We start from the raw sequence: 26,294 nt of genomic DNA, 5'->3' as shown, positions 1-26,294 counted from the left end.
CTGTCCACTCACACCTGCACTGTTTCTGCACCCCTAGGCAGAGGCTGATCTGAAGGGACCATGCCTCACCCACTGAGGGCAGGCTAGGATGAGTCCCTGCGATGTGGGAGCCTTCATGTCATCTGGCAGGTTCTTATGATCTCTGATGTTGCCCCAGGTTTTCTGATTTCTGTCCCTTGGTAAAATATAGAGAGAATCTCAGCATCACATCTCTAAAAATCATCCATAGAGTAAAAATGATACTGTGGTCCACAATGCTGACACATTTGAAATAATCAGATTTACCAAATCAATGGTTATAAGATACCTAAGAAACACAACTATAGTTGTTGTGCTTGTAGGTTTGATTCTGATCCGACAGGAGGAAATAAAAGCTAAGGGAAAGGGTGGCCTGGCTTAAAGGCATTCCACTCAGGCGTTAGGGGACTTCAGTTCTTCCTCCAAGGCAAACAGCTGAGCCTTGGGCAAGCAGCCAACAATAGTTTTCCATTTCTTCATCAGCAAATGTCCCTTTTGCTCTAAGGTTTGAGGATTCTGTTTATTACCACTACTCTGGTTGACCTGGCATTTCACAGCGGATCAAAAAGCATCCACATCACACAAAAAAGGAGCACTTCCATCCATTGTGAGTTGACCAGAACGATGACCATGACTCAATGAGAAGTGTGTAGAGGTGGTAGGAGCAGAACACGGGGGCTGGGAAGGTCTGGAGGAGACGGGAGAGGCATGTGGTCACGGATATTCTGTAAAACCAGCTCACAACTAGTTATTCTGCTGTGAAAGTCTTTCCCGAGCACCTCTAGCTCTTGTATAGAATGTTCCATATTACTATTCTAGAGTGCCCTTCAGATGAAAAATATAATGGCATAGAAAACACACTGAAGTAAAATATTTCTAGTAGCTATTTTCAGCAGAAACCATCTCCAAGTAGACTTCAGAGAATAAAACCTTCCATGGGCATACATTTCAAGCAGATATCTCACAATGGTTGAAAGCACACTCACCTCCAAAGGATGGGGAGGGAAATCAGCTCATATGGTCTACATTAGAAATAAACACTTGGTTTGGAAAAGACGGCTGTCTTTTACCATTCTACCTCTTTATAAGGCTCTAATGTAATATTACAGGTGGAATATACATGGCTATGTCATTTCACTCTTTGTCTACCCTCTCTTCTGATATTAGGTTTTAATATTTCAACCAAAAGAATGAAAGGCAGTTTCCTAGCAACATCTGTGTTCAAAGGCACAGCGACAGAAAAAAGCTTGATCACAGCACTCTGTTTTTCCAACAGTTAATTCCTGCCTTTTGAGAGAAGTTAGCTGGTAGTGAAGAAGCCAGGAACACACGGGGAAGCCAGTAAGAGAGGTGAGCAGCCTCACGTGGCCTTTCCTTCCCAGCACGCTCAGGCGGGGTGTCAGAGTTTGTGGCTGAACCTCTCTTTCCAAAGGGAGCCTGCAGAGACGCTGAAATACAGCCAGGAGCGCCTCAGGGTGCCTGCATGCTCAGGCGCTCAGTCAGTCGTGTCGGACTCTTTGCCACCCTATGCGATGTAGCCAGGGGCTCCTCTGTCCATGGGAGTCTCCAGGCAAGAATGCTGGAGTGGGTTGCCATGCCCTCCTCGGGGGCTCCTCCAGAGCCAGGGACTGAACCCCAGTCTCTTAAGTCTTCTGCATTGGCAGGCAGGTTCTTCACAGCTAGCGCCATCAGGGTAACCTGCGTTTCAGTACCTGTTCTGTTTAAGATGTGGAAGGGACACGAAACCCAGAGGCGAGGCTGCTGGGTTCCTGATAACCCTCATACCAACCACCTGTGAATGCTTGGGCCGGTCCCCTCTGGGGTGTCTCTAACTTCTAGAGAACCAGAGAACCGATCTCAAAGGCCCTTCCCAGCTCTAAACCTCTGCTGATCACCACCTTTGATGCTACTTTAAAGTGTCACGCATTTGCTTAATCCACATTACGGTTTCCCACCTTGCCACACACTCAGGAAAGCGTCCATGAGAAGTCAGGCAACTGGCTCTTTCCCTGGAAATTTGTCCCGCCTTCCCAAACCTTCCAGCCAGCACGCTGGGCCCAGCAGTGCCAGTGAGACAAGGGATCTGACCTTTGCAGTGGGATGGGGTAAAGTGTGCAAGAAGGAAAACTGCTCGTTCAAGCCGAAATGCTTCTCATTTTCCTGCCTGCAGAAAAGCCAAGATTTTCACGTTGAAAGCGCGCACACGAATCCTTCTAAGCCTCTAGATCTTTCACCCTGAAAACCCTGCGCGGAAACTCCGGGGGGAGTCTAAATATAGCGACGCCAACTCCCCAGCGCTCCGCCTGGTCCTCGCTCGGCCCTAGGAGTGGAGCGCTCGCTCCGGGGCGCTCTGTCACTTGGCCTGAACCTTGGGGGCACTAGGCCGCCCCCTTGCCCCTCCACGTGCGCGCGCGCGCGCGGGGGTGGAAGTGAATTAGGGGGCAGTCACGTGGCGGCGCCGCCAGCTGCACCGAGCGCCTCCGCGAAGCGCCCGCGGCCGCCGGGCTCGGGCACCCGGCGGGAGGGGGCGCGGGGTCGCGCCGGCGGCCGGGAGCCGGCGAGGGGGCTGCGCTGACTTCGCAGCGATGACAGGAAGAAGGAAGGGGCCAGCCGGGCCATGCGGCCGCTGCCCGAGGCAGACCGGAGCCGCCACTGGTTTGCTCACACGGAGGAGCTGGTCGAGCATCTCCAGAGCCGGGGGCAGCTGACACGGGACTCACGCCTCGGCTTTCGGCTTCTGGAAGCAAAAAGGCACTGGGGCTCACTATCTCGGAACCATCTGTTCTGGCTTTGCGGTGGAACCCCAGTTCTTCCTTCAGTTTAGTGATCATTTCCTTCCTATTTGAGGGGGAGGGGAGGGGTTCCACTCTTTGGGAAGAAGTTCCCAAACCCAGCTTCATCTCAGCGTCTCTGGCACAGCGGCTCACGCTTTTTAACGCCGTCTCGCTGAAGGCCAGAGGTTCGCCGGCCTCCCTCCTCCCCCGGGGGGAAGGGGGCTTGGGGGCGGACCGCTCTTGTGTTGGAGGCGGCGGGAGAAGCCTCGCACTGCGTAAGTGGAAGCAGAGGCGGGTGGGGAGAGGACCCAGGGAAATTGGGGTCCTGGACTCTCCATCCTCCAGGATTTCCCTCCCGCCCCCAGACTCTGGGGCTGCCGCCGCCACCGCCGAGAGACTTCGCCTATTTATGACTTTCTCTGACTTCAATGCAAATTTCTTGACGGAGGGACCCGGTCTGTGCTACCCTGCTTCGCGCCGCTGTAAGGCACAGCCCAGCGCCAGTCGTTCACCGCGGAGAAGCGGAGTTTTGACGCACCCCACCCCACCCCACCCCCGGGCTGGCAAGGATGTCCAGCTCTCCTGTCTGATGCTGGGATGGAAAGTCACAGCCCGCAAGCCAGAGGAGTTTGCGGCGGTGAGGTGCCCAGCGCCCGTCTCGCTGGCTAGGCGGTCGCGTCCCGCGGGGCTGCACCCTGAACGTGAGGATCCGAGCGCCCCCGCCCGGAGCTTGGGCCGGCGCGCTTGGGGACTGGCTGGTACCTGGAGGGCAGGACTGGGCCGTTCCGGCACACACCCCTCGCGGAAGGACGACGGGACCAGACCGCGCGGCGGTGCAGCGGCGGGAGGAAAGAGCGCCCGCCTCTCCTTTCCCTTCTCTGGGTACGAGGCGGGCGCACCTTCCAACAGCTCCAAAGCCCCGGGGAGAATACGCCGAACTCCCGTCCCTGAGAGGGGTTTCGGTGCCGCAGGTCCCCTCCGGCGTGGGGAGCCTGGGACCCGGCGCGCGCACGCGGGAGCTCCATCTCCAGCCCCGGGGGGAGCTTCGCCAGGAGGGAGTGTCCGCCGCGGGGACCGAGGGACCGGAGGAGCCCTCTTGGAGTGACGCCCCCACGACACGTCCCGATTTCGCCTAAGGAGCTGAAGGCTACAGGACACCTGGACTCCTCGCCTCCTCCGCGCGCCCTCTCCGCCCCCCGGCGCGCAGCTCGCGGGCCGCCGGGCGCCCCGTCGGCGGCAGCTCCCTCCTCGAAAGCTGCCGGAGCGCATGAGGCCACGGCCCCCTCCGCCGGGGCCCCCCTCGCGGTGCCCGCGGTGATGCCATGCCCCGCCAGCACGCGGGCGGCGAGGAGGGCGGCGCCGCCGGGCTCTGGGTGAGGAGCGGCGCGCCGGCGGCGGCGGCGGGCGGGGGGCGCACGGGCGGCGGCATGAAGGATGTGGAGTCGGGCCGGGCCAGGGCGCTGCTGAACTCGGCAGCCGCCGGGGGCGACGGGCTGCTGCTGCTGGGCACCCGCGCGGCGGCGCTGGGTGGCGGCGGCCTGCGGGAGAGCCGGCGGGGCAAGCAGGGCGCCCGGATGAGCCTGCTCGGGAAGCCGCTCTCCTACACCAGCGGCCAGAGCTGCCGGCGCAACGTCAAGTACCGGCGGCTGCAGAACTACCTGTATAACGTGCTGGAGAGGCCCCGCGGCTGGGCGTTCGTCTACCACGCGTTCGTGTGAGTACCCGCGCCCCCCCCCCTCGCGACCCCCGCACCGCGGCGGCCGGGCGGACCCTCCTGCCCGGTCCCCTGGGACGCCCGGCGCCCACGCCCTAGCCGGCCGTGCGGGTATACACGCACACACACATACACACGAGCCCACACGCTCGCGCGCGCGCACGTGGTAGGTTTTATTTCTTTGCACGTGTTTAGGGTCTCCCTCCTGGCGCCTGCCACCTCCCTGAGCCCCACCCCTCCCGCCCCTGCAGACGGAGCCTTCCCCGTGGGGCACCAATGAGCTGCCCGGCCGCTCTGGGCACTCGGGGGCCGACCCGGGCAGGCGCGGGACTTGGTCTGCGCGGATAATTGGGAGCGATGAGGTCCCGAGATGCGTCCGTTCCAACCGAGGGGGGCGCCCGGGAGCTGAGAAAGGCGCACGAGACCGTGCGCCCGCGTGGAGCTTGAGAGAGTGTTGGAAAGGTTAGGAGGTGATGGCGGGGTAGACGCGGCTCAGAGAGGCGAGACACAGGCCTGGGTCTTGGTCCGGGGCGGAGCTGGGGAGGCCGATGCGCGGTAGGGACAGCAGCGAGGTTGCCAGCGCGCCGTAAACACGCCTCGCAGCCACCTCAGCCTCAGCTAACGGAAAATCTGTCAGTGCAAGTAATCCTTCCTGTCGTAGAGGTGGCAGAGGTCTGGAGGAGGCTAGCAGGCGAGGTGATGTTCGCTTAGGCGCCGAGGCCGGCGTGGAGTCCGGCCCTGGGGCGCAGGGGCGCGGGCAGAGGTGCTGGGCACTTAGCCCGCTGGGGACTGGGATCAGGCAGTGGGTGAAGTTGGCATTGGTGGTTAGGGGCCAGAGCGTGTGCGTGTTAAGTAAGCTTCACCATCTAGCAGAGAATGCTTAATGAGAAAATGATTGGAAGCAAATGTTTATTTTTCCCTGAGGCATTAAAACCTTTCTGTGGCTTTAAAGTTTACTACTGTTTTTCCCACAACGTCCATTCATTCAATCTCCTGTTAGAATTACGTTTATGTGGACATTTTACGGTAGTTTTTATGCCGTTACACCCTCATCTTTTCTGCTTCTTTTTTCTCCTCTCTTTGTAGTTTCCCTTTTCTGCTTCTTTTTGTCAAAATGGAATATTAAGATCTCAGTCGTAGGAGGCCAGTAGAGAAAGTTGCAGGTACTCCCTGATAGGTTCCTTGTTTCCTAGTTTAAAAAAAAAAAAAAGGTTTGGAAGACATGAATTAGGTGTTTTTTAGAAATGAGGCATGTCATCGAAACACAGCTCTCACCTAGGATGGAGGATTGGCATCAAGTCCAGAAACACTTTTTAAATAACATGGAGGAAGGGGCTGGTTTTGTAAATAGGTGAGCCTGGAATTTTACCACGTAGTAGTCAGGAAATTGGTGGAGTCTACAATCTGTGGGGCGCTGGTGTCTGGAAAATTTTACAGTCCCAGATTGATGTGAACATGTAGCATTAGGCAGAATATTCCAGCCAACTTTCCATCTTAGAACGTACACAAGGAGAAAGTTGTGTAATATCATTATTACATCAAAAGTATAATGTTTGCAAGATTCACATTTCCTTAAATGTGGTTACTGTAGTAAATGCTAGACTTAGAGAAGCACTACTGATACTTTACATGTTCATCCACTCTGAGTTGATATATAATTAATCCTATTACCTGATGAGCCTGATAAATTATTTTGACCTGTCAGAATCCACTAAAAGATTTAGCAATATGATCTGTGCTCAGTTTGGCAACAGAGTATATACTGTGTAGAAAATGATTTTTTTTACAAGAGTTTGCTCAGAATATTCATAACTCTGATGTTACAATATGATGTTACTTAGTGGCCTTGAATTTTTGGTAGCTTATGTATTGCGTATTCAGAAAGGGTTAGAGACAACCTTGGTTAGTGCTCCTGCCTTGTATTTGCTAAGCTAAGTGTTGCCCTTGAACATGAATGAGGACTTCTTGCAATGCAACATTTTCTTTTCAGTGTGTTAGGATTTAACAGGTTTTTCTGGCCTTACAGAATCTTAAATTTTTGACAAATGATCGTTCAAGAGGTTCAAGGTTGAATCACTCTACTCACCAGCCTTTATCAGTCAGCCAGTGTCTTTAGTGGTAGAAACAAAGCAAGTTATGTACTTATCAATACCACATGCTATTGTGAAGTTTTGAATGACTTAGTTTTAGATTCTGAAACTAAGGATTGAGCTGAAACTAAGGGCAGGAGGTGCTAGACTCAAGTTGAACACAGAGATTGAATCATCTTCTGGGAGGTGGTGCCCAACTACAGCTGGCCTAGGAGGACAAGCCATCTTTGGCAGTTGCTGCTTATGATTTAAGCAAGCTTAGGAATAGCTGGGCTTTATACATTAGATTAATCAAGGAAAGTTACTTTGAACTATAAGTCTAACAAGACCATTAATAATAAAAGAAATTATAAGAAAACAATTTCTAAAGCAGTGTAGGTAACTAATTCCTTGCCAGCCTGGGAATCCTCAAATCTTACTTTAATAACAGTTTTTGTAGCACATTATCATTCTTGCCAAGAACAAGTGTACTGTGATGAATGAGGTGTATACTTCAGGAATGGATTTACTCTGTTGATCTGTGTTTTCATTGCCAAGAAGCCAAGAAAAGTATGTTTAAAGTTATGTTTTGGGTAAAGAGACATTTCTGTTAAATATGCAAAATCCATGATTGTAATGGTATTTTAATGGTATAAAGCATAGTTTCAAGTGTGTGCGTGTGTATATGTATATATATGTATATATATATATATCCCCAGCCCACTGATGAGATGGCTGTCAAGAGCAAGAGATGACCTGCTATAAATACTTTCTTCCAGTCTTTATGAATCGCTGGAGATTAGGAAAGTCTCTTCTTTTATGGTAATTTAGGATTTACCAGGCAGCCATATTTACTTGTTTCCTGTTTTCAGCTGCCCTTTTGTTTAATAGAAAGTGAAAGAAAGCGAAGTCACTCAGTCGTGTCTGACTCTTTGCGACCCCATGGACTGTATAGTCCATGGAATTCTCCAGGCCAGAATACTGGAATGGGTACCCTTTCCCTTCTCCAGAGGATCTTCCCAACCCAGGGATCAAAGCCAGGTCTCTGTATTGCATTGCATTGCAGGCAAATTCTTTACCAGCTAAACCACAAGGGAAGCCCAAGAATACTGGGGTGTGGGTTGCCTATCCCTTCTCTAGCGGATCTTCCTGACCCAGAAATCGAACTGGGGTCTCCTGCATTGCAGGCGGATTCTTTACCAACTGAGCTATCAGGGAAGCCAAATGCATGATTGGCTCCATATATAAATTTGTGGTGTATCTTTGCCTGGCTTAATGCTATGGATCAGAATGTATAGATATTTTATTTCTAAGCTGGGACCTAGAAGCCATTCTTAATGTCTTCACTTTTCTCAAGCTTGCTCCTGCTGGTCACCCATACGATCAGTAAAATCTGTGTTCACTTTATAAGTATCTTTTTTTTTGGATCCATTCCCTTCTCTCCTTAGCTACTGCTACTCTCCCTGTCTGTTTCTCTGTACATCTCCATTGGATTCTTTGTAATATTCTCTGATTTGTGTTATAAGCCTTCCAGCTCGTTGCTCTGACACCAGAGTGTTTTTCCTAAAATGCACAGCTTATCACATTATCTCCTTGCCTGTAATCTTTCCAAGACCCTTCTCCATCTATTCATCCATTTATGCACCAATCCATCTGCAAATATTTCAGTCTCCATTTTGTGCTAATTCCCAGATTAATAAGGTGGGGACCTCCATTCTTAAGAAGGGAAAAGATTCCAGCAGGGGGTGAGTGCAAGCCTGTGAACAGCAGTGAAATGCTGTTCTAGGAGCGAGTACAGAGTCTTGGAGGAAAGAAGGGGGAAGTGGAGCCCTGGGTGGAAAGTTCAGCACAGGCTCCAGAGAAGAAGTGAAGCCCAAGCTGAGTTTTGGCAAATGACTAGTGAATTTTCAGGTGTTAAAGCAAGGGTGGGAGGGGAGTGTAGCGAGCCATCTTGATGGAGGGAAAAGCGTAGGTAAAGATGTGGAATTGGAATCATGTCAGTAGTTCCGGGTACTGGGGAGTATTTATAGGATGAGAACAACCTCAGGAAAAGAGGGCAGAGCAATAGCACACGTCCCTGACCTCAGATGACTTCTGATGCCAGCCATGGAATCTAGTCTTTGTCCTGTAGGAACAACTGGTCCCTGAATGCTGATAATCAGAGGGATGATGTCATCAGATAGGAATTTCAGAAAGATATGGCTTCCATTGGTTCAGTCAGGGGACTGAAAGGTACCAAGTAGAACCAATGTGCCTGGTGAGAAGTTTTCAGCAACTGGCCAAGTTTCCCGCTCATCCTCCTGTTCTTTTATCTGTAGATTCATGGATGTCTGCTGAACATGATTCAACGATGTCTGTTGAACCGTGGGGACAAGAAGGAGGGATTTAATTAGAAAACAGTTAACTAGGCAGAACTGGGAGCTTTTTCATCACTCCAAATGAAAAGGATGACTCTGTGCTGGGTGACTGGAGGAGCAGAAGTACCATTCACTAAGATACAGGACAAAGGATGAGAGAACATGTTCAGAGAACATGAGTTCAGACTTGCCCAGGGAACATGATGAGTGAGTTTGAGATGTTTGTAAGTCATTCACGGAGAGACTGCAAGGGATAAACACGTCATAGTAAATCTAGTACACCCAGTTTCTTTCCATTGAGTCTTAGACCAGCAGCCAGCACCTGTCATTCTTTGTCATGAAGAGAGCAAAAATAAATAAAATGTATTTGAAGGAAGGACCGCTTTTTCAAATCTGGAGCAGAATCTTGATGTCTAGAGCAGATATTTAGATTTGGAAGCTGCCAGCAGTTTTGTGCTGGTGAAAGCAATTGAGAGGAGGAGTGCGTTAGCCCAGGGATGCAGAGTGGGACGAGGATGGGTGGAGGGCAGGGTGAGAGCACCTCTAGCTAGCAGTGGAGGGCAGGGTAAGAGCTCCCAGAAGACCTGGGGAAACGTAACAGCGGCCTCAGTGCCAGAGGATAAGCCCCAAGAGACTATCTCTTCATCAAAGCAACGGAAGGAAGACATGTACGGGAAGGAGCCGTGGTTGGTGTTTCTGCTGCTGCAGAAATGACTAGAAGAGATGTGCTAGGATTTCATTGGCTCGTGATGAAGGTGCTCGCTGATGGCCTTTGCTGAAGCAGCCTCACTGAGATGGTGTCACACATGGGATTTAGGCGGGTTGGGGACGGCTGGGCACTGGGAGGGTGGGGACAGGAGTGTAAGTTAACTCCAGACTCATTGGATTGGCTCACAAGAGCCCTCCTGACGTGGCCTGTGCCCCCTTTCATGTCTCATCTCTAACGCACCCCCCAGAGCCCCAGCCTTGCTGAGTGCCTGTCTTGTGTCTTCTGCTAGACAGTGTTGGCTCACACTGTTCCTTGGGGTTTTCCCTACTCCTCACTCTCTGGCTGCCCAACTCCCACAGCTTCTTCGAAACACATTCAGAGATCACCTCTTCTGGGCACGTGTCCCCAATGCCAGGATAATGTAGGTGCTCCTTGTCTCAGGTTCCACGGCCCTGGGGTGTCGTTACTGTGGTTCTTGCCCTGCCACGTGGTCATCGTTAGCTACTTGGTCTGTCTCTCCCGTGAGAGGGTGAACTTCCCCTGCAGAAAACCTCCTACAGATCTCTGAATCCTAAGCACCTAGCAAGCTGCCCTGTATCTAGTAGACCCTCCATAAACACTTGCTTTCAGTTCAGTTCAGTTGCTCAGTCGTGTCCAACTTTTTGCGACCCCAGGGACTGCAGCCTGCCAGGCCTCCCTGGCCATCACCAACTCCTGGAGTTTACTCAAACCCGTGTCCATCGAGTCGGTAAGGCCATCCAACCATCTCATCCTCTGTTGTCCCCTTCTCCTCCCACCTTCAATCTTTCCCAGCATCAGGGTCTTTTCTAATGAGTCAGCTCTTCATATCAGGTGGCCAAAAGATTGGAGTTTCAGCTTCAACATCAGTCCTTCCAGTGAACACCCAGGGATGATTTCCTTTAGGATGGACTGGTTGTATCTCCTTGCAGTCCCAGGGATTCTCAAGAGTCTTCTCCAACACCACAGTTCAAAAGCTTGCTTTATGAGTAAGTAAATCATTTTCCTTGGAAACTTTCCATAGAGGAGTTGCAGAGGGAAGCAGAGCTGAAGGAATTACCAGGCGTTTGTGATTTTCTTGCGCTGTCCATGGAGTTGCAAAGAGTCAGAAGTGACTGAGCGACTGAACTGAGGATACTGAAGATTCACTTTGAGGAGAAAGTATGGGTTTAGAAGTAGGAAGTCTTTGCTTTGCTTCCAACTTTCCCACTAATTCTCTTTGTGACTTGGAATGAGCGACTTCACTTTCCTGGGTCTCCAAATCCCATCTGTGAGACAGTCTCAGCAGTGTTTGGGATGCAGCCACAGTAGTGGAGGTGGTGAGGGTCTGAGTCTTATCCGAAGGGGAAGGAGTATTTGTGATGGGAGACTTGATATTTTCTCTTTTCTTACATTTGAATTCTGATTTTAATACTGAAAGCAGCGAATACTTTTTGTTGTTGTTGTTAGTACAGCATTAAACTAATAGTTTAAAATAGGACAAGGTTTTATTATCACATACCATACTCAGTAATGCGAGTTTCCCAAGTGGCGCTAGTGGTGAACCCACCTGCCAAGACAGGAGACCTAAGAGACGTGGGTTCCATCCCTGGTTTGGGAAGATCCCTTGGAAGAAGGCATAGCAACCCACTCCAGTATCTTGCCTGGAGAATCCCATGGACAGAGGAGCCTGGCGGATTACAGTCCAGGAGGAAAATCACAGAGTTGGACATGGCTGAAACAACTTAGCGCACATACTTAGCAATGTAGTGTCTTTGAGATCAAGATTAGCCCAACTCCCCACACCACTGTTTTCAGATTTTCCACGTGATCTTTTCACAATTTCCCTTCCTCAGCTGTGAGCTGCAGGGCTACCTCCTAATTATTCGCATTAACTCCTAACTCCTGGTGAGGTCTGTGGGCCACATAGCCACCAAGGGGGTCTTTCTGAGGAATTAAACAGACGACGCCCCTCCCTGGTTGGAGGAGGAAGGGTCTGTTTGCTGTCTGTCTCTGCTGAGTTTCTTAAGGGCGGAGTCTCTCTCTGCTTCTCTGCTGTATCACCCGCACACAGACCTGTGTCTGCCACATAGAAGATGTTTCATGCTTGTAGACTGAAGCCCTTACTGACACCCCGCATCCCCCTCAGATCCACGATGGCTTCCTGGACGAAGATGGAATTTGACTCGACCATTCCCTGTGTCAGGACTCAACAGACCTGATGAGTGACTTTATTATTTACATGTGTATTCTGTTCGGAGTTAAGCCTCTGTCTGCGGAAATTGATGTTTACATTTTATTTTTGCTCCTGAATTCTTAAAAAAAAAAACCCACTGATTTCTCTTAAATACAGTGAGGCCTTGTACAAGTTACACTGCTTTATGCCCTGCTAATCTAGTAACATTTTAATAAAATATATATGTATAATAAAATACACGTGTATAATAAAACATAAAATGCTCAAATCAATCTGTTTTCGGAAATTGAAACAGTGCTGTAGTATTCGAGATCCTATTACAAATACAAATGTTGAACGTGTTAAAATCTTAGTCTTGGGAACTTTATGGTCTGAGAGAAATGAAACGTAAGAGAAGAATATTTCAAACTGGCATGAAGTCTTGATGCAGAAACCACTACAAGCAAGGAAGGTAGCCAGCCGTCTTTTAATAATTGCTTGTGAAGAACAGTGCCAGTGGTTTTAATTTTTAATTGCAAATGGCTATTTTGGCAGATGAGCGCTCAGCAGAGTGAGTTTTCACCCAGCCGATCCCTGTGAAACTGCGTGAAGCGCAATTGCTGGGTGGCCACAGCTTACCGTTTTGTTTACTGATGGGTAGATGTTTTCATTGTAATTTTCTTTTCCTTCAGCCATTTCATAGATACTATTTGAAGTGTTATTTGGTTTCAACGTAGAAAACAGATTGCCCACGCAACTGCATTTTTCATAATTTTTAAAATTGCTTGATAGCTCTCAGAGTTTTAGGTGATCCTTTTGATCCTTTGTGATCAGTTTCCTAAATGCTACTGAAGTCATCTGTTTATAAACTGAAAAATGTTTTGCACTTTTTCCATTTTAAATTTTTATCTGTATCTGCACACATGTATTCCATATACACTCTATCCTAGCAGAGAACTTGTTAGTGCAAATATTTACATTTACCTTATTTTTGCTCCTCTATAAGTAAATTATGCATTTGAATAAGATGCAATTGAAATAAAAAGATCATCCGGAGTTTACATCATACTTTGAAAGATATTAACTGCAGATAAAGAAAACACTTTTTACACACTTAGTCATCATGTCCGTTGCTTCCGTTTATAGTGCCTGCGTGGTAATTTGAGAAGCCCTCTTCCTTCTTCGGTCTGTGGCAGGATGATCTTTTATAATCATGCTGTTGCTCAGTCGTATCTGACTGTGACCCCATGGACTGCAGCACGCCAGGCTTCCCTGTCCTTCACTATCTCTCTGAGCTTGCTCAAACTCAGGTCCATTGAGTCGGTGATGCCATCCAACCATCTCATCCTCTGTTGCCCATTTCTCCTCCTGCCTTCAATCCTTCCCAGCATCAGGGTCTTTTCCAGTGAGTTGGCTCTTTGAATCTGGTGGCCAAAGTATTGGAGCTTCAGCTACAGCGTCATGGACTATCATGTCATAATTTCTCTTTTTTGTTTAAACAGTGAATTGTGATCAACAGCTGACAGTCATTGTGTGTACCACTGAATGTGCTCGATGCTGGTGGTTCAAAAAGGGGTGTGATGCAGACCTTGACCTCAAGGAAGTTCACTGGGGAACAGACCAGGATGCTGTCACAGGGAGAGATGGTGACCTGACCACAGTCAGCCACCGAGTTACTGCAGGAAGGGCTCAGAACCAGGCAGGCTGACTGAAAGCCTGCGTTCTTATCTGCTGGATCCTGATCGTGGGCAGTGTTGTAGGCCCAGGGCCCCTCATTTCACATAGATGGTGTAATATGAAAACGGCTTTGGGGTTTGGTATTCTGCTGCTGCTAAGTCGCTTCAGTCGTGTCCAACTCTGTGCGACCCCATAGAGGGCAGCCCACCAGGCTCCCCCATCCCTGGGATTCTCCAGGCAAGAACACTGGAGTGGGTTGCCATTTCCTTCTCCAGTGCGTGAAATTGAAAAGTGAAAGTGAAGTTGCTCAGTCGTGTCCGACTCTTAGCAACCCCATGGGCTGCAGCCCACCAGGCTCCTCTGTCCATGGGATTTTCTAGGCAAGAGTACTGGAGTGGGTGCCATTGCCTTCTCCGGGGTCTGGTATAGCTCTTAGCAGTATATCATATGCAAAATAATTATTTTCGTATTAGTAACATTTGTTTCTCTGTCTTCAAATTCTAATCATCCCAAGTTTTAATTTTTCCATAAAGTTTTTCTTGATAGCTCTGGCTTATTTCCTTCCTTTTATTTACCTCCTATAGCTTTTATTATTTGGACGATGTATTTTACTCCTTAATTACATTCTTGCATTGCTTTCTAATTGGATTGTTTAATGCCTCACAAATAATTTGTGTCTAAAGAAACCAAAGTACCTTTTTTTTTTTTGTATCTCCTATGGCATCAAGCCCAGATTTTTATCCTTTGTTTTTAATCAAAATTTACCTAGTTTATTGCTACCAGGAGGACTGTTTGAATGTTATAACTTTTTATTTTTCGAAGAAAAATTTCCTTAAGTTCTACTAGTTTTAATTGTAAAGCCGCTTATATTAAGAACCCAGATTGTTATAATAACTTCTTAATAGCATTTCCTATAAACATCATATTTCAAACTTATACTCTCATTGCAGAATAACTAAAAGTCATGTAAAATAGTAGCAATTGCTTGTTTACATTTCATAATGGCTGAAGGTAGAACTATTGGCCACAAACTGATTTTACAGAATTTTTTTTCTTTGAGCTAATAGAATACTTGTGTTTTCTTCACAGTAATATAACTGTCTTCCACTGAGACTCCAGGCTACCTTCATACACAGAGGGGAAACCCCTGATGTTTCTTCTTTTCTTTCCTTCATTTGTCCCGTCATCTTTCTCCAAGTTAAACTGCTCCTATTTTTTTCCCCTCCTCTCTTGGCATCCATATTTCTGGAATGAGGTTTTTCCTCATTTCTTTTTACCACATTGTATAATTTGATTTCTCTTCCTTTTAAAGCTGTCTGCTCTTAATCAGGAGATGCGCTGGCCTTATAATTGCTTACAGGCTGCAGGAGTGTCCTGCATGAGCAGGCCGGGCCTCCTGATGCACTCCCTGCCCTGCAGTAATTAACTGACGCCTCTCGAAAGATGTGAGGCCTAGAGAGCTCTCTTCTTCCTGGGTTTTAGTTAGGCTCAGGTTTCTGAAGACATCAGACAGTGAAGCCTTAAAATTGCTCTAAGGCTTTCTAATACCTACCTATTATTTCTGAAATCTGGGAGTAATCAGAGATGCAGTGAATCATTTTTTAAAAAATTATGCTTTCCATTTTGGAAGTTCACTACTGTATATAACTGATAAACCAGAAATTATTTTTTATTTCTGATGGAACTATTGTAGAAAAAGGCACCTTAAAAAGTCTAAATATGTTTAGAGTTAATATGTAACATAGAGTTAAATAGCGATTAACTTAAAATATTCATCACATGTACATTAATAGATGAATAAATAAAGAAGATGTGATATATATATGTGTGTGTGTATATATATATATATGATGGAATATTGCTCAGCCATAAAAAAAGAATGAAATCTTGCCATTTGCAGTAACAGGGTTGGACGTTAAGGTCATTATGCTGAGCAAAATGAGTCAGAGAAAGACAAATACCACATGATCTCACTTAAATGTGGAGTCTAAAAAACAAAACAAATGAACAAACAAAATGCAAATAGGTTTATATAGACAGAGCAAACTGGTGGTTGTCGGAAGCGCAGGGAGAGGGAATTGGATGCAATAGATGAAGTGGATGAGAGGTACAGACTTTCAGTTATAGAATAAATAAGTCATGGGATGTAATGTACAGCATGAAGAATATATGTCTATAAATATATATATGTTATATATATATAAGAATATAATGTCTATAACATTATAATAATTTTATCTGGTGATGGTCTGTGACTAGACTTAGTGGTCGTTTCATAATATACTTGATTGCCAAATCACTACACCATACACCTGAAATTAACATAATTTGGATGTCCACTATGCTTCTATAAAAAAAAAAATTATCACACAGACTGTTTACAGTCGTTAGCAGTTTCCTTTCTCAGTGAGCCAAGAAATAGATCTATAATTTGGCAACAGAGAGCTGCAGTTTTCCTCTTTAATTGGAGATTAAAGTGTGGACTCAAGATGCAAGTTGTCAGAGGATTGCATATGACATAGAAAACCACCTATACTTTCTCCTAGTTGGGAATTTTCCAGAAGCTCAGGCTTTGTGAAAGCTACCCCTACAGTCTTTATGGAATGGCTGCCAAGTTTAGGGTTCCCTTTTCTCTAAACTGAGTGAATCCGGGACTGCGTGGGATTGAGAATTTGGATTCTTCTCCCATGATTTTCAGTCATTGGATACCTTTCTCAGCTTTCCCATTTGTATTAGAGCCTTAGTGGATGGATATTTGTTCAGTAATGTGACCTCCTGCTTTGTGGAAGGACCTGAACTACACAGGAACTACAGCGACTGAGAAGAAATAAGACGCAGCTTATTCTGTCAAGGAATCTTTGCTTCAGAAGGCTATGAGTTTACTGAGCTGCAAAACCACCTCTCTGAGTTGACAGGATAAAAGCAAAGGTTGGCCCCTTTCCAGTAGCATTTAGCCACTGCTCCCCGTTAAAGGGATTTTCAGGGTAAAGTCCAATCACCGTGGAGAACTGCTGTCAGCCGCCTCTCCTGACCCCTTGGGAATCTTTGAAGCTGGGTGTCCAGCGGCTGTGCAGGTGGGCATTCTGTCAGTGCATCCCACACAGAGGCCAGACCCAGGAGTTCCCACTGATCATAGTAATTTCCAAAGAGCAGTAATTAAACTAGTTAAGCTAAATGTTCTGGTTAATAAAACATTCTGAGTATGTTCAATTTGCTCCCAAGTATGTTTAAAAATAGAAAAGAAACCAATGCTGCTTCATAATACTTTGGGGATGTTACTTTTCCTCCTCAAAATGACTTACAGAAAATAATGCAACCCAAAAGTTGTTATTTTTTAAGTCAAATAAAAAGGCCCATTTATGTTCAGTGTGTATTCTAAATTTCTACTCTTGTTAGCTTTCTTAATTCTAGTACATGGAGGGAAGATATTATGCCCTGCCTTCCATGAGGCCTACGATTAATTCATTCTTTCATTCATTTACTCAGTATGCAAGTGCCCAAGAATGTGTGTTCAGGGCCGTCTCTAAGGCGCACTTGATTATTTTAGATGTATTTCTGAGCTAGATTTACAGTGAGCTGACAGAATTACACAGTGACATTATACTAATTTTAAAGGTACCAGGTCAGATGATTAGATCTTGTAGTTCTGTTCTGCTCCATCAAATGGAAAAGGAAGTTGGATATCAATACAAATGACTTTAGGGGAACACATTTATCACCTTCAAAATAAGATCTTGAACACAAGGGGCATCTACTCTATTCCTGTGGTTGACATGGTCCTTGACACCTGGCAGAGAGGACAATCACTGTGTTTAGGGGCAAAATTATTTCTGAGCTTGAAAATTCAAATTGGCATCCAAGTTTTTCCCATAGGAGAAAAGCAGATAAATCCTTTCGGTTCAGATGCACCAAAGAATAAACCCAAAGAGATGGCTGAGAGTCAGCACAGAGGAACCAACTTGTGCTAAGTCACTTGTGTTTGACTGTGTGTGACCCCATGGACAGTAGTCCACCAGGCTCCTCTGTCCATGGGATTCTCCAGGCAAGAATACTGGAGTGGATTGCCATGCCCTCCTGCAGAGGATCTTCCCGACCCAGGGATCAAACCTGTGTCTCATATGTCTCCTGCGTTGGCAGGCAGGTTCTTTACCACTAGTGCCATCTGAGATGGCCTGCAGGCCTTCAGAGGTAGCATCAGGAGGCACACAAGGAGAGGAAAAAGGATGAAAATCACATTTGTGCCAATAGTGTTGACTTCTTCACAGTCATCCAGGTCACCAGTTTGGTGGGGCCACACTTCAGAGACCCCGTCCTTCCTTCGCCCAGTGGAAGGGATTATAGTCATTCCACTGAAAGCAGAAGTTATCTTTAGCAGGGAAGATTCCCTTACATGAATCCAGAACTTTTGCTCCCAGTGTTGGACGTGATGAGTTACTTTACAAATGACTGTTCCCAAACTAGTCGGGTCATGCCATGGAGTGTTGTTTTCCAGAGCTCATGGGTATGAAGTTTTATTCCAGGCTTCAGGGCAGGAAGTGATGATAAAAAATAAGTTTATAGATGGCACCAAAAGAGGTAGCCTAGACAACCTCCTAGAACAGTCAAGAAGCTATCACATTTTGCCGGAAAAAACAGAACACTCCTCTAATTCAGGGGTAAATACCATAGTTCACAATTGTCATTAATGAGAGAGCATTCTTTTTTCCTCCAAAAAAAGTTAAAGGCAATTACCTGAAATTTTTTCTTTTTTTGGTTTGTTCTTGATCCAAAGTCCCTTTCCACAGTGCAGCCTTAATATAAATTTCCAAAGCACGTGATGATACAATTGAGAGACCTATTCACAATAAAACTATTGTGCATTTTTTATACTTGCTTGCAGAGCCCCATGTGAAGTTGGTGATTCCTTGAGAGTTAGGACCTGGGGGTTGGGAGATGCAGAGAGAGACATGGCTTCATGAGGACCTGACCTGGGGCATCAGTGCTGGGAATGTGAAGGAGGGGAGCATAGCAGAGAGTTCAAGGGAAGAAGCAGAGTTCTTAGCTCTGGATCCATGTTTGGTCAACAAAAGAGATGAAAGAATCCAAGTTTTCAAGGTTTCAAGCAGATGCGACTGTGACTCAAAGATGCCGGGTTGTGTTTTAGGGAGAGATGGGACGCAAGGGTGAGCATGTAACTCGTTCGAGCCTGTTGAACCTGTTTGAACTTTGGGGGAGAGAGGAGGAGGGTCACTAGTTACCGATGTAGGGTTACAGTGATGAGATGCTAAAGTGGTTAGGGAAGAATGTACGGAGAGAAGTTCAGGGAATACTAGCGTTTAGGGAGAAGAGAGGGGAAGGAAGGGGCGGGTCTGCGTGAGAGAGAAGAGAAAGGAAAGGGCAGTGCACTCTGCACCAAGTCTCAGGGAAGGACTGCAGTGGGCCGAGAGTATTGTAGGGAGAAAATGGAGCTGTGAACGTCGAGGTGCATGTGGCTCTTTCAGCTGGTGATTTCATTTCCTCCAGGTGTACACCCAGGACCGGAGCTGCTGGATCATATGGTCACTCTATTTTTAGTTTTTGAGGGAGTTTCCACACTGTACTCCAAAGTGGTTTTTCCAGTTTACATTTCCACCAACAGCATAGCATCCCTTTTCTCCAACATCGTCTCTAATAGTTATCATTTTGGTTGTTTTTTTGATGATAGCCATTCTGACTGGTGTGAGGTGATATCTCATGGTGCCTTCAATTTGCATTACTCGAATGATTAGTGATGTTGAGTGTGTGTTCACGTGTATGTTGGCCACCTGTATGTCTTCTTCGGGAAAATGTGTATTTGGGCCTTCTTTCCGTTTTTTAATCAGGCTGTTTGTTTTTAGATATTGGAATTATACACTTTGGACATGAATCCCTTATGAGACACATCATTTGCAAATATCTTCTGCTGTTTGTTAGGTTGTCTTTTTGTTTGGTTGATGGTGTCCTTTGGTGTGGAAAATCTTTTAAGTTTAATTAGGTCTAATTTGGATTGGTTTTTTGCTTTGTTTTCCTTGCTAAGGAGACAGATCCCCCCAAAATACTTCTAAGACTTGTGTCAGAGAGTATTCTGCCTGTATTTTCTTCTAGGAGTTTTATTGTTTCCTGTCTTACATTTAGGTATTTCATCCATTTTGAGCAACCTACATGTTCAAATGAATGGATAAAGAAGATGTCACACCCACACCTACCCACACCCACACACACACACACACACATACACACACACGCAGAATACAATGCTACTCAGCCGTAAAGAAATGAATGAAATTTTGCCATTTGCAACAACACGGATGGATATGGAGAGTATCCAAGAAAGTTTTCACTTATATGTGGAATCTGAAATATTTAAAAAGTGACTGAAGTTAACAAAACAGAAAATACCAGTGGGGAGAGGGCTGGGGGAGGGCAAGAGAGGGGTGGGGGATTAAAAGGTACAAAGTACTATGTATAAAATTAAGAAGGTTCAAAGATGTACAGCTCATGGCATATAGCCAACATTTCATAATACTTTTAAGCTGAATGTAATCTATAAAAATATTGAATCACTATGTTGTACACCTAAACTAATATAATACTGCCCATCAAATATACCTAAATGAAAATACAAAATGCCATTGAAAAAGGTTTTAAATCAACTTCTAAAAAAAAAAAAAGGAGTAGAAATTAAGATGCAAATGTAAGAAGAGGCAGTGATGCAGAGAGCCAGCATAGGGTAGGGGCAGGGAGCAGACCCTGGACGGAGCCTGGGCCACTTTGGAGTGGACAGGTCTGCACCCTCAGATGCTCTGAGGTCACGGGTTTCACGGGGAAGGAATCGCATCCTGGGAAAGGGGACAGAGTGACCCCGTGGCAGGCCAGGCGGGGGCACGGTAGTCAGCACCTCAGAAGGCACCCATAGGAGAAGGATGTCTGGAAGGTGTATCTGGAGAGAGCTTGGTGCCCAGAGAGCCTCCTGAGTGGGCAGGGAAGTCTGGGGAGGAGCAGTGGTGGGGTCCTGAAGAGAAGAGAACCCCGAGGTGAGGGCAGGGCAGTGCTGAAGGGCTTGAGATAAGGCATGGAGCTGGGGAGGGGGCAGGGGAAACAGACTGGGCTAAGTCATGGCAATTAAATGGCCGAAGAGAGAGGGAGAATGGTAGAATTAGGCAGCACCAGAGAAAGCTTAATGTTTATTTCTCCAAGTAGCTGGAGGTGTATACAGAAATAAAAGCCCAGGGAAGCCCCCCCTCCCGCCCCCCTCAACTGGGGAAATGCAGACATAATTGAGAGGACCAGGATGCCGGAGGGAGAGGAAGAGAGACTGTTGATAAGGAAAAGTCTGGGATGGTGGCTTTGGGTGTGATGACACAGCCCAGCATCCTGGACAGCAGCAAAGGCCTCGGTGGGCTTGGCAGGACCAGCTCGGAGGCTCAGCACGTTCGATTCCAAGGTCTCTTCAGTGGTGGTACCAGGGAGACTTAGAAGGCAGATGGAGCCATGACCCAGAGCTGGCAACCCAGGCGACGTGAAGGAGGGTGCTCTGAAAACGTTAGAGCGACCTCCGGCAAGTCCTGGACCCTTCAGGGCCCGACCACCTGGTAAATGTATAAAGGTGCAGGTATGGAAGCTCCTCACTAGACTACTAATAATGTGTAAAAGCACACGTTTAGTGAACAAGTGAATTAACATGGCGTATTACTTATTTTGCAGTAGCACTGTGTTTGATACCAGAATTACATACCAAGAGATTTCCTGTTGTCTCTACAAGCTCTCTGTCCTGACAAAAAGATTTTTTTTTTTACAATCTCTTTATTTTTGAATCTCTGGATAAAAGCGTATTCTTAAAGCTTAAGGTTGGAAAAATTGTCAGGGACTACAATTTTGACACATTCAGTAATAGGATCACAGAGCTGAAAGGACCTTTGCTGACCTATGCTAACACAGTTCTTTCTTAGCTGGGAAAACTGTGGCTGCAGAAAAGATAAGTGACAGCTTACATCAAACACACTGCCAGAGCCTCCCCGACACCCTTACAAAAATGACTTCAGTCGTGGGTCTCGTGATCTGCCGAGTTCCCTCTAGTGAAGGTTCTCTCTGTTGTTTTTTTTAAAAAATGAGTAATGGGAGGGATAAATCAGGAGATTGGGGTTAACCTACTACTATATGTAAAGTAGATAACCAACAAGGACCTACTGTATAGCACAGGGAACTATACTTACTGTCTTATAGTAATCTATAATGGAAAATGAGTCTGAAAAAGCACAGATAAGTATGTATAACTGAATCACTTTGCTCTACACCTGAAACCAACACAGTGTTGCAAATCAACTGTACCTCAGTAGGGAAAACAAAAACATGAGTAGTGACATTTCAGATGCTACTGTTTGCTCAACTATAATATGAAGCATATTCTTTTAACTGCATTTTAGTACCTTTTCTCCATATATATTAATAGAGAAAATATTCCGCTGTTACAGATTCCTAAAAGCTAGCAACAGACAGTATTTTTATGACATTTATTTCTCCCTGAGAAATCAAATTCTGAAGCAGGGGTCTCTTTAGGGGGTTAAACCTTATATTGACTTGCTCTTTAAAGACTCCATGGAGAGAGCAGATAAGAAACAACTTAGTACTTACTGTTAGTATTTAGTAGACCACAGTTGCAGCACTGTGGTTTCTTGCCGGATATGAAAATTTTGTGAGAAATATCCTCAGACTCAGAGGGAGTTGGAGTGAGTAAAAGTACATGTAAACATCCTACGAGGATCCGAAAGCCCCTCCTCATTCTGCGTCTCTCTCTCTTACACACACACACACACACACACACACACACACATTCACAATCTAATTACACTTGATAAATTCATGAAGGGAAGCAAAAGTGTTCACCCAGAAGTTCAGATAAGCTTATCCAGCTGAACACGTATGATCCCAGCGCCCTGCTCGTATGCAGGAGGGTGTGGCCCAGGGCAGTCAGACCCAGGAAGGAGATCAGGGTGAGGTGACCATCTCTCTTCTGGAAATCCTTGCTGTGTTCATGAAAGGAAAGGCACATCTCCAGCTTTGCAAGTACAGTGTCATTTTTTTTAATGTGCATGGGTAAAATTAAGTTAAGCTTGCTTTCCACCCTCCTGGTGTTCCTTTGTCTATATCTAATATGCTTTTTATAGTTCATATTGTCATTAGAAAGCTAGTGGTTTCTAATGGTTTCATTGATGAATTCTGAGGAGAAAGGAATTTCGGTGGGGTTTGCATTGCTGGCCTAGAAATGCCATTTTTGCATGAATCATGTACCTACACTAGGAGGTTGATGTGTCCTATTGGTGCTTCTTCAGACACCTTCTTAGCTAGAAAATTCTGGGGCAGAGACATGACTTGCAGGAAATGAAGGGGTCTTATTTATTTTTTTAAGCCCTTACCTGGTGGCTCAGAGGGTAAAGTGGCTGCCTGCAATGCAGGAGACCCAGGTTTGATCTCTGGGTTGGGAATATCCTCTGGAGAAGGAAATGGCAACCCACTCCGGTATTCTTGCCTATATAATCCCATGGATGGAGAAGCCTGGTGGGCTACAGTCCACGGGGTCACAAAGAATCGGACATGACTGCGACTTCACTTTCTTTCTTTCTTTCTTTCTATTTTTTTAATTGGAATTTAATTGCTTTAAAATGTCATGTTCATTTCTGCTGTACAACGAAGTGAATCAGCCATATGAATACATACATCCCCTCGTCTAACAATTCTTTATGCCCCAAGTTACTCCTGTGGCCTCTGAATGCCTGGGGCCTCCTTCCTGGGGCAGCAGATCCCCCTCCTGGTCCTGATTGGAGCTGCTTCGTTCACTGCCCAGCAGGTTTGGGGCGGGAGGTGCAGATAGAGAGCAGGCTGGGTTCTCCTTGTCACGTGGCCCTTGCTTTTTTCCTTGGAGAGGAGGGTTGCTTTGGTGCCACAAATGGAGAGCACTTTACAGAGGCCTGCTTTCTGCGTGGAGCAGATTTCTATCAAATAAAGGGACCCTGCAGTTAATAAACTCTGACCTTACATGTCAAAGTCTGATCATGGGACATGTGTGAAACATCCTCAGGGTGGAAGCCACTCATCAAACCCACAGGCCACATCCACACTTTGTGTAGTACTGTCACTACTGTAAGAAACTCTGCTGACTCCTAAATATAGCCACAGCAGTTACATGCTTACTATAGAGGCCAGAATTTTCTTGCATTCAGACATCTGTGTCCTTTGCAAAGGTATAAGCCCAAGAATTTTCCCTGAAGTGTTGTTTTGTTTTGCTTTGTTTAAAAACAAACAAACAAAAAACAGAAACAACCTAAAACTCCATCATGAGCACCTATATAGTCAATGATGGCAAAATTGCCCATGGGAAAACTTTACATTCTTTGAAAAGAAGGACGTAAGGATATATGACATGGTTTCTTAAATGAATTAGGTGCAAAAAATCAAGGTGTAACCCAGTATGTGTAGTGTAGACAAGATCCACTTTTATAAATTTAAAAAAAAATGCACACACAGTAGATTCTTATTTTCCATGGTAGTTTTGGCTGCTGAAGTCACTGCAAATACTGAATCATTGGTCCCAGCAGAAACATAGGGTTAGGCTCCTTGGAGCCTTCGGCCACACACATACATACATAAAACAATCCACGCATAACCTTGTTTTATGTGTGTTTCTGTTAAATTCACATTAATTAGTATACAGTTGATTCACTAATTTACACCTCATAACCAAAAGCATTGTAATTCATACCTGAATGATGCTTAGCTTTTTTTTTTTCCTGAAAGTGTAATGAAAAGTGGGGTCTGGCTGCTCCTCGCACTAAAGCCAATAAAGAGGCCGGGTTGGTGAAAAGGAAAGTTTGTTTTATTTCGGATGTCAGCAGCTGGGGTGGGGATGAAGGGATAAGTGGAGGATGGACACCCATCCAGAGGCCGACTCCCCCTGCCCACTGGCAGTCAGTGGGCAAGAACTTTTATAGACTGAGGGAGGGGGAAGCATGCAGAAACAGCACGATCAGCTCTGGTGGTCATCTTGAAACTGGTCTGATCAGTGTCCTCCTGATTGCTTTAAGTACAGTTAATCGTCAGTTCCGGGTCAGTGTGTTCCCTTTTCCTTGAGGCCAGTGCTCGTAAGGGCATCACTTCTCGTCACAGTTACAGACTGGTGCTCATGTAGTTAGCTTCGTCCACCTGGGGTTTCAGTGTATTCAGGACCGCTCACAGCATATGGCTCAGAATATTATCTATAGTCTTTGAAGAGGAACTGAAAGCCCTTGACTTTGCTTAATGACTGAACTCTTCCATTATTTGGTTCCTTTGATTGTTTCTCCTTGTTTCTGCGTTTTCTCACATCTCTGATCAAACTTATTTTTTGGCTAACGTTTTTCCACAGACAAAAGGCAGGCCGAGGACTCAGAGGGCAAGACTACAGGGTCCTGCTCTGTTGCAGAAAGCACGTCACAGTCTTGTGCTTGGCACTGGACAGAGCTTTAGCATTATAGTGGAGCCATTTTAAATGACAAAATCATACAGACAGACACATACACACACATGCAAAGCCCCCTAAAGTGCGAAAATCATGACATTTAAATAGAGGCTAAGATGGACGCATTTACAACTTGAGTGAAACCAGAAGACAGAACCTCCTTGTTCAGTGGAGCATGGGTGTCTTTTCCCCCCTTTGCATGTCCCCACAGGACCGTAAATGCCCAGTGAGCACTGATGCTGGAGTCACAAATAAATGTTAGGAGGAGGCAGACTCACAAACTTGGAAAGTGTGAGTCATGAGACTCAGCAGTATATGTGCACGCATACAAATAGAAGGATAATAGAACTGCTCCAAAGAAGTGATCTTTGTTAAACAGGATGGATGGTGCACCTTCTGTGGTCACACTCTGTGGCCCTTGTGAGTTCTTTTTTTTTTTTTCCTCACTGTGTCCATGCACACACCTCTTCCTTCTCTGTCCTCCCTGCTCCTGTCCACTTCTGCCACTCTGAGCTCGCAGCCAGCCGTGTGCATTCTCCAAGGAGCTCCAGGGATAGGATCTTACTGGAGCCAAATTTATCAGCATGAATACCCACTGAGTCAGCCTCTTGGCAAAACTGGGCAGTATAATTCTGCAGATGAACAGTGTTTTACAAATGCTGAGCATGACACTCTGACTGTGAGTTCCCTGGGTGATTTGCATTACAGAATATCACCCATCTCCCCGCACCCTGGGGAGCCTGGACGCTAGGGCACTTGAAGTCTGTAAATGCTTTTGCTGAAATTCTCACCATAGGTCATCAGAATGGAAGCTTAGCAAATAGAAACAACTTGAATGATATGAATGATGTAATGGCAGCTATCAGGTTGTATGTGACCCATGCACGGAAATTCCCTTTAAGTAGATTCCAGTTTCAGATTGCCCTCCTAGAGGCAGAAGACGTGACATGTCGCTGTGTTTTGACCACATCTTCCCCAGGACATCCAGAACTCAGGAGCATCCTTCTCTGGCTTAATCCCAGATCCTGTGCCTGGCTCCTTGGCTTAATTTTTAAAATCTTGCCATTCATGCCTTGTAACTTTAGAAAAGAGGAAAGTTTAATTTTGTCTGATGTTTCCTTCCTCATATTATCACGGTGTTCTTTTCTTTTACTACCTGTGAAAGCCTGACTAGAAAGTAACCTCTCTGAAAAGCTTTCTTCCTAATTAATCGGGAGATTTTCCACTTTCCCCCAGGCACTTCCTGTGACTTACCTTAAGTGAAAGAAAGAAAGTGAAGTTGCTCAGTCGTGTCTGACTCTTTGCAACCCCATGG

The 26,294-nt window shown here is 46.1% G+C and overlaps 1 protein-coding gene across 10 annotated transcripts in view; it reads left to right on the top strand.

The window, feature by feature from the left end:
* The first annotated feature begins 4,067 nt into the window (after nt 1-4,067).
* The window catches only part of KCNQ5 (potassium voltage-gated channel subfamily Q member 5), a 389,192-nt gene continuing 366,965 nt past the window's right edge, over nt 4,068-26,294 (top strand). For 9 of the 10 annotated variants that reach the window (XR_011481934.1, XR_011481935.1, XM_070450160.1 and 6 more), the window contains exon 1: nt 4,068-4,506. Coding sequence is in view for 8 of the 10 variants with exons in the window: in XM_070450160.1 (XP_070306261.1) it covers nt 4,115-4,506 (392 nt within the window). In the remaining 2 variants the exon portion in view is untranslated. Of the gene's footprint in view, nt 4,507-11,787; nt 12,108-26,294 lie in introns of those variants that run through there. The other variant, XM_070450161.1, reaches the window with a different exon arrangement.

Source organism: Odocoileus virginianus, chromosome 19 (genome assembly GCF_023699985.2).
Source record: "Odocoileus virginianus isolate 20LAN1187 ecotype Illinois chromosome 19, Ovbor_1.2, whole genome shotgun sequence".
Lineage (NCBI taxonomy): Eukaryota > Metazoa > Chordata > Mammalia > Artiodactyla > Cervidae > Odocoileus > Odocoileus virginianus.
The sequence above is the reverse complement of the archived record's forward strand: the minus strand, read 5'-3'. Positions and strand labels throughout refer to the sequence as shown.